This window comes from Chenopodium quinoa, unplaced genomic scaffold (assembly GCF_001683475.1).
Source record: "Chenopodium quinoa cultivar QQ74 unplaced genomic scaffold, ASM168347v1, whole genome shotgun sequence".
In the NCBI taxonomy this organism is placed as follows: Eukaryota; Viridiplantae; Streptophyta; class Magnoliopsida; order Caryophyllales; family Amaranthaceae; genus Chenopodium; species Chenopodium quinoa.
Window position 1 is genome coordinate 1,859,326 of NW_018742864.1, and position 7,765 is coordinate 1,867,090.

General features: G+C 28.2%; 1 protein-coding gene across 1 annotated transcript; it reads left to right on the top strand.

Annotated features, from left to right (window-relative positions):
- Positions 1-2,959: 2,959 nt before the first annotated feature.
- Positions 2,960-5,917, top strand: LOC110726187. Its single transcript, XM_021905646.1, has 7 exons — positions 2,960-3,013; positions 3,194-3,358; positions 3,667-3,847; positions 3,971-4,099; positions 4,369-4,512; positions 4,639-4,842; positions 5,133-5,917. Exons 2-7 carry the CDS (start codon positions 3,258-3,260, stop codon positions 5,259-5,261), a joined length of 888 nt encoding a protein of 295 aa, XP_021761338.1. The 5' UTR covers positions 2,960-3,013; positions 3,194-3,257; the 3' UTR covers positions 5,262-5,917.
- The last annotated feature ends 1,848 nt before the right edge of the window (positions 5,918-7,765 follow it).

Here is a 7,765-nt window from a genome sequence, read left to right on the forward strand (position 1 = left end):
GAAAAATCAGTTTCTGATGAATTTCTTTGGAACTTTGTGGTATGTGTTGTCAATTGTTGCATTCGATCAACAAACAACCCACAACTATACATTAAATTCTTGTATAGTTGTATGGATGTAAAGAAAATTGCTGAATTGGATTGGTGCACATTTGTGATTGAGCACTTGAAAGATTCTGTAAGTGTATGGAAGAAGGGAAATTCTTACTTTACAGGTCCTTTACCTTTTCTAATGGTAAGTTTTAAATTCTTACCATTATGTATATACATTATTCTTGTTATGTTGAAAATGTGTGAAAAATATTCTAATTAATTCTTAACATGTACTAAATAGGTATTCTATTTTGATCGTCTACAAAGAGGAGGGTTAGAAAAACCAAGAAAATGTCCACTAATTTCGGTGTGGACAAAGGAAAGGATTCAAGTGAGATATAAGTTTGAAAAAGATCATGGATTTGGATATGGAAAACTCTTGGAAAGAATGGAATCAATTGTGGTATGATATTTGTATATGTTTATGTTTAAACACTACACTTTATGTTGTTGTTTTCTAAATTTTATAATTTATATACTAGAAGGCACCAAAAGGAAAAAAGAAACAACCAAAACAAAAGGAAAAAGAGAAGAGAATGGAAAAATCATCAATAGGTTCTAGTTCTACAACTTCTCGAAATGACATGATGGTATGATTTAGTTTATATTGTAAATTATATTTTATGCTCCATTTAATCCTTTTCTGTTAAATTATCCATGTTATGTCCTTTATGTTCTAAAATATTTTTGTGTTCTAATGAAGGGCTTTTTGAGCAAATTTGGAGATTTGGCAAAAACACTTGCCTCGAATGTTAAAGAGATGTATGGCATGTTAGAACAAGCAAAAGATCTTTTTGTTGAGGAAGAAACAACAGGAAAAATGCAACATCTCATAGACAACATATGGTGCAAGTACACAACAAAGGTATTATAATTATGTTCTAAAGTATTTTCTGGTTGTGTTCTAAAGTATTTTCAGCTTATGTTCTAAAGTATAATAAATTTATATAAATATTATGCATATTATGTTCTAAATTATAATTTCTTATTTTATAGACATTCGTGAACCAAGAAGAAAAGAAAAGCCCTTCTATACTCAGCCAAGATCAACATGTCTTCGATGAACCGGCATTTATTGAAGAATTGGATATGGTTATGGATAAGGCATGGAAGAAATTCGAGGAAACAAGGTCACCAAAGTCACCGACAGTTGGTAATTTCACATGTACATGCTTAATTTCCAAATTATACTTATGTTCTATATTAGATGCTTATGTTTTAAAGTACTTTTTTATGTTCTAAAACATGCGCTTAAATCACATGCTTATGTTCTAAATTATATGATTATGTTCTAAATTAGTTATGTTCTAAATTAGTTATGTACTAAATTAGTTATGTTCTAATTGTTAAGCAGATTTGAGATCAAAGGAAGAGGAAAAAGATAAGAACAAAGAAGAGAGAAATGAAGAGAATAAAGACAAAAACTTGTTGATTCCCTCACCAGTAGTTGGTAATTTCACATTATTTTCAAATTCATTTTTTATGTACTAATATTTACTAGATATGTTCTAATATTACTTCTTATGCTCTAAATTTTTTCTGGTTATGCTTTAAAGTTAATTCTTAATTTTTTATATTCTAACTATTTCTAGGTTGTCTCCTAATTGTATATATTTCTTATGTTCTAAAGTTACTTTTTATTTTCTAATTATTTTTTGCTATTTGCTATAATACTTAATTTTTATGGTGTAATTGCTATGAAGATTTGGGATCAAAAGAAGAATAAAAAGAGCAGTACAGAAAAGAGAGAAACGAGGAGGAAAAAATTGAGAAGAAAGAGAAAAGGAATGAGGAGTCACCAAAAACCCCAATTCCTCCAAAAAAGAAGCAACCTTTTGATATAACTCCTCCAAGTTTCAAGTTATTGACCCCCTCACCAGCAGTTGGTAGTTTTACATTATTTTCAAACTTTTTTCTTTTGAAATAATATTACTAGATTTGTTTTAAAATTACTTCTTATGTTATAAATTTTTTCTGTTATGTTCTAAAGTTATTTCTGATGTTCTAAATTTTTTCTAAATCAGATGCTTATGTTTTAAACTACTTTCTTATGTTCTAAATTATGTGCATATGCTCTAAATTATATGATTATGTGCTAAATTATGTGCATATGCTCTAATAATATGATTATGTTCTAAATTATGTGCATATGTTCTAAATAATATGATTATGTTCTAAATTAGTTATGCTCTAAATTATGTGCATATTTTCCAAAATAATATGATTATGTTTGAAATTAGTTATGCTCTAAATTATGTGCATATGTTCTAAATTGTATGATTATGTTCTAAATTATGTGCATATGTTCTAAATAATATAATTATGTTGTAAATTAGTTATGTTCTAAAGTTACTTCTTGTGTTCTAAATTTTTCTGGTTATATTCTAGTTATTTCTAATGTTCTAAATTTTTTCCAACTATTTCTATGTTGTGTCCTTATTGTTTCTACTTATGGTTTGATGTCCCAGAAAATCAAGAAGATAATGAAGCAGAACTCACTTACGAAGAAGTGACAGCAAATGTTCTAAATTGTGCTTTTCTAAATCCAGATCATCCACCTACATTGGATGAAGAGGAGAAGCAAGAAGAGGAAAAAGAGGAGAAGAAGAAGAGGAAAAAGAGGAGAAGAAAGAAGAAAAGGAGAAGAAGAAAGAAGAGGAAAAAGAAGAGAAGCAAGAGGAGAAGAAAGAAGAAAAGGGGAAGAAGAAAGAGGAGGAAAAAAAGGAGATCCAAGAGGAGAAGAGAGAAGAAAAGGGGAAGAATAAAAAGGAGGAAAAAGAGGAGATCCAAGAGGAGAAGAGAGAAGAAAAGGGGAAGAAGAAAAAGGAGGAAAAAGAGGAGAATCAAGAGGAGAAGAAAGAAAATGAAGGAAGCAAGAATGAAGAGAAGAACAAAGAAGAAAAAAATGAGAACAAGAAAGGGTAATCATTTTGTAAACTTTAAAACAAATGTTGGTTATGGTTTAGTTAAATTTTAATTTAGAACTTGGTAATAATAAATTTTGGTTTGATTTGGTTATGGTTTTTGTTATCAATAAATTTTGGTTTGATTTAGTTATGGTTTTTGTTATCTATGTGATATTTTTTAATTGAATTAAGTAGGAAACAAGGAGAAGAAAAAGGAGAAGAAAAGACACGGAAAAAAAGAGGAAAGGATAAGCTTCCAATGTACTTGCGTTCACCTTTCATGGTTGAACATGAAAAGCTTTTCAAGAATGTGGACAATAGAAAGGTAGCTGAGTATGCGTTTGCTCAAGGAGATAATAAGTAAGACTTTAAAACTTTAAAATTATATGCTTATGTTCTAAGCTATATGCTTATGTTCTAAGCTATATGCTTATGATCTAAGCTATAAATTATGTTCTAAACTTCATTCTTATGTTCTAAACTGCGTGTTCTAAGCTACGAGATTATGTTATAAAGTACATGTGTAAAACTATATGCTTATGTTCTAAAATAGGTACTTATGTTCTAAACTATATTCTTATGTTTTAAATTATGTGTTTATGTTCTAAACTACATGCTTATGTTCTAAACTACATGCTTATGTTCTGATTTTATTGTTCTGATTTTAGGGAACTTTTGTATGCTGATAACATGGGGACAACGATTACGAGAGATGAGATTCATAGTCTCATAGAAGATAAGCACATGTTGAACAATGTTGTGGATGCTTATGTTTGCCTATTGAATTTTGAAAATAAAAGACGTGGTGTAGACAAGAAGAGTAGATTCTTTTTCAGTACTGAATGCTATGTATGTTTTCGAACTTAAAATTATAACTATGTTCTAAGAGTAGATTCTTTTTGTTTCTCATATAGATTATACTATGCACCTATGTTCTAATTACTTATGTTTTAATTTCTTTTTCTTTTTCAGCTCATATGTTGTACAGAAAAATACTTCAAATCAAATGAAAGGCAAGATGATAGAATGAAGGCTTTGTTTGATAGAATGCAACAAGAAATGACAACGACCGAAGTAACAAGCTTCAAAAGCATTCAATTGGTAATTTGGTATCTTATTATGTTGTACTTTTTTCTTATTATATGTTCTAATTATTGGTTTTGTTTATGTTCTAATTATTTTTATCTATGTTTTAAAGTATCTACTTATGTTCTAAACTACTTATTTATCTTCTAAACTACTTACTTATGTTCTAAACTACATGTTATAAAAATTATATGCTTGTGTTCTAATCTATATGCTTATGTTCTAAAATGCATGCTTATGTTCTAATTTTGCTTATCTATGTTCTAATTCTGTTTATCTATTAGGTTTTCTTCCCGGTCGTTTTACCAGATCACTACTATTTGCTGTGTGTCAACTTTGTGGAAGGAACATTTGATTTGATTGACAACAGATTTCTTCCACCAAATATTCCTTTTCACAATAAATATGGAAATTACCATAGATTAATGGTAAGACATCAAGTTTACATTTTTTTAATTATACTTTTGTTCTAACTTTTGCCTTATATGTTCTACAGTTTTTCTTTATGTTCTAAAGTTTACCTTATATGTTCTAAAGTTTATCCAATTTTTCAGTTGAATGCATTTGCTGATTTCGTTCACTCAATTGGCTCAAATATAAAGAGTGACTTTGTATCCTCCTTCAAAACAAGAAACTTGAGTATGTCATGGAAGAGCAATAAGAACAAACATGATTGTGGAGTGTTCCTGTTGAAGCACATGGAAACATATGAAGGAGAATCTGTAAAACAATGGAATTCGGGACTAGAATTAGACAATGTAAGTTTAAAACATAAGATACATGTTTTAAATTAGTTTCGTTTATGGTTTTGGTGTTATGGTTTTAGTGTTGTGGTTTGGTTTGGTTATTGTTTAGATATATTATGGTTTATTATATTTATTTATACTTATATGCTAAATTATATTCATGTTCTAAATTATATGCTTATGTTCTAAAGTATTTCTGTTTATGTTCTAAAAGTTACTCTTTTTTTTTTTTTTTTGCAGTTTGACCAAATGTTTATGTTTATGTTCTAAAAGTTACTCTTTTTTTTTTTTTTTTTTTGCAGTTTGACCAAATGAAAAAATTAAGAGTGGAGTATTGTGGGAAGATAATAACAGCAGAAGTAAATGAAGAACGGAACAAAGTGATTAGGAGATCAAAAAAGTGGTCAAAGGAGAACAAAATGGATATATGATTGTTAAGATCTTAAGTTTATATTTGTAGAGAGATATTTGCAAAGAATATAACAGTAATTTTTTATGTTCTATGTATTTACCTGTTACAAGAAATATATTGTTGAATCATATTAAATGCTAAAATTTTAATATAAAATATATCATATAAACTTATATGCTAAATTATATTCATGTTCTAAATTATATGGGTATGTTCTAAAGTATTTTTGATTATGTTTTAATAATTATATGCTTATAAAGTTAGGATATTAGAATATATTATTATATATTAATTTTGACTTAAAACTTAAAGTGTAGAACATTAGAACATAAGAAAATTAAAAAAAAGTAACAAGAAATGACAACAGCCAAAGTAACAAGATTCCAAAGCATTCAATTGGTAACTTGATTCTAATTATATCTTATTATGTTGTACTTTTTTCTTATTACATGTCCAAATTATTGATTTTGCTAATCTTCTAATTATTTTTATCTATGTTCTAAAGTATTTGCTTATGTTCTAAACTGGCTGCTTCTAATCCATTACTTTTGCTTTATTTTTCCTTTTGAATACAATGCATACACTCTTTAGTGCATATCTAAGAAGGCATATGTAAATCAATGTTAAGAAACTTGAATAAATAAAAGTTGATTAAAGCAAGATTCAACTAAATGTTGTTTAATAAAGGTATCTAAAATGCTTGTACTATCATTACTCGTAGTTAAAATTGACTTAATAAAACAACTTATAATTACGAAAAGGGGGGAAGATGAAAAGACAGGAGATGTTATAAAACATTATAATCAAATTTAATTAACATAAAAATTGATAAGAAAAACACTAGTAGAGATACTCTGAATAATAATTGGACAAAAAAGAAATAAAAATATATTGTTTCTAAAAGTAAATAAATTGAGTTCTTATATTTTAAGAATTACATGAATAATATTTTACGTGCTAGTAAATGAGATATTGTTTCTAAATATATAACATCTCATGCAACTGGATTAATATTATATTCACCAACCTGTAAAGAAAAAAAAATAAAACAATATTAGAACATAAGCACATAATTTAGCATTAAAAATGTTATAACATGCCATTTCTATTAGTTTAGAACACATGATATTATATAGAGTAAAAACTTTAGAACATTTAAAGAAACCTTTAAAAACATATAAAGAAAACTTTAGAACATATAAAGAAAATATTTTGAACATAAAGAGAAAAGTTAAAATATAAAGGAAAACTTTAGAACAAAATGAATAACTTTATATTCTAAACATTAGAGCATATTAAATTACACTAAAGCAGAAAGAATAAACATTAGAACATAGAGAAAACACTTTAGAACATAGAAAAGTAACTTTAGAACAAAGAGAAAACACTTTAGAACATATTGAATTACTTTAAGAACATATATGAATAACTTTATGTTCTAAACTTGCTTAAAACATAATTACTTTAGAACAAAATAAATATAAGAAAATTAAAAATAAAGTTTACTTACAATATCACTTGACTTTTCCAGGGCAATTACGACTATCATGATAACCAAGCTCCCCACATGCTCTACATAATCTCTTCTTCTTTTGACTTTGTTCAATAGACTTTTCTCTTTCACTCTTCATTCTTTTGTCACTATTTGGAACATGAACCTCATTTGGAACATGGACATCATTTGGAACATGGACATCATTTGGAACATTTACCTGATTTGGAACATGAACCTGATTTGGAACATGGACATCATTTGGAACATTGACCTGATTTGGAACATGAACCCCCGTGCCTTTGTTCTTCGAAATTTTAGGAGGTTTGATTAAAACATTAGAAGGTAGACTAGCTCCAATAAGCATTTCAATGTCTTTAACTTTGCTCGAAAGATTGTTTGCTTCCATTTGTTTTCTTCTGTTCCAAATCTACCCTCATGGCTCGAAGTTTTTTGACAAGATCACTAAGATCATCTTCATTGTTTTGCACTAAACTCACACAAGCATGAATTTCAGACCATAAATCATTTAATAACATTTTCTTATCTACTGCATTAATACATTCCTCAACACATTACCCTCTAAATCAAAAATGGGCTTCTTATAAGCCATTGTACACCATCTATTTAGAATGTAGGCCTTGGGAATTTTTTCTAAACATCCTTGCCTTCCACACCCAAATCATATGCCTACAAGGCACACCATCACGTTCAAATTTTTTACAAAAACACTTGGTATCAAAGGTAGTTGGATCAAAAACAACATCAAAAGTCCTCCTTCTAGTTCCTTCCCTCAAATTGAAAATGTAAAGCTCATTGTCCTTCTTCATCTCCTCAACACCACAATTTAAAACATCCAATTTCAAGCTCATATTGAAATTCATAGAAAATTGTTGTTGTAAAACAATTCAGAAGCATCTTTCTCTAAAGGAATTGGAGTCTTACACTCCGGACGCTTATTCTTCGAATCATTATCCATTTTATTTGAGTGTGCCTTTGAGCATCCAATGCACATTCAAACCTATAGAAAA

What these genes read in the sequence shown, in the direction of transcription:
- LOC110726187 (XM_021905646.1), top strand. Translation starts at nt 3,258, where the DNA reads ATGTACTTGCGTTCACCTTTCATGGTTGAACATGAAAAGCTTTTCAAG. An exon ending in TTTGCTCAAGGAGATAATAA is followed by an intron (nt 3,359 to 3,666) that starts GTAAGACTTTAA and finishes TTCTGATTTTAG; the next exon opens with GGAACTTTTGTATGCTGATA. An exon ending in GAAATTACCATAGATTAATG is followed by an intron (nt 4,513 to 4,638) that starts GTAAGACATCAA and finishes CCAATTTTTCAG; the next exon opens with TTGAATGCATTTGCTGATTT.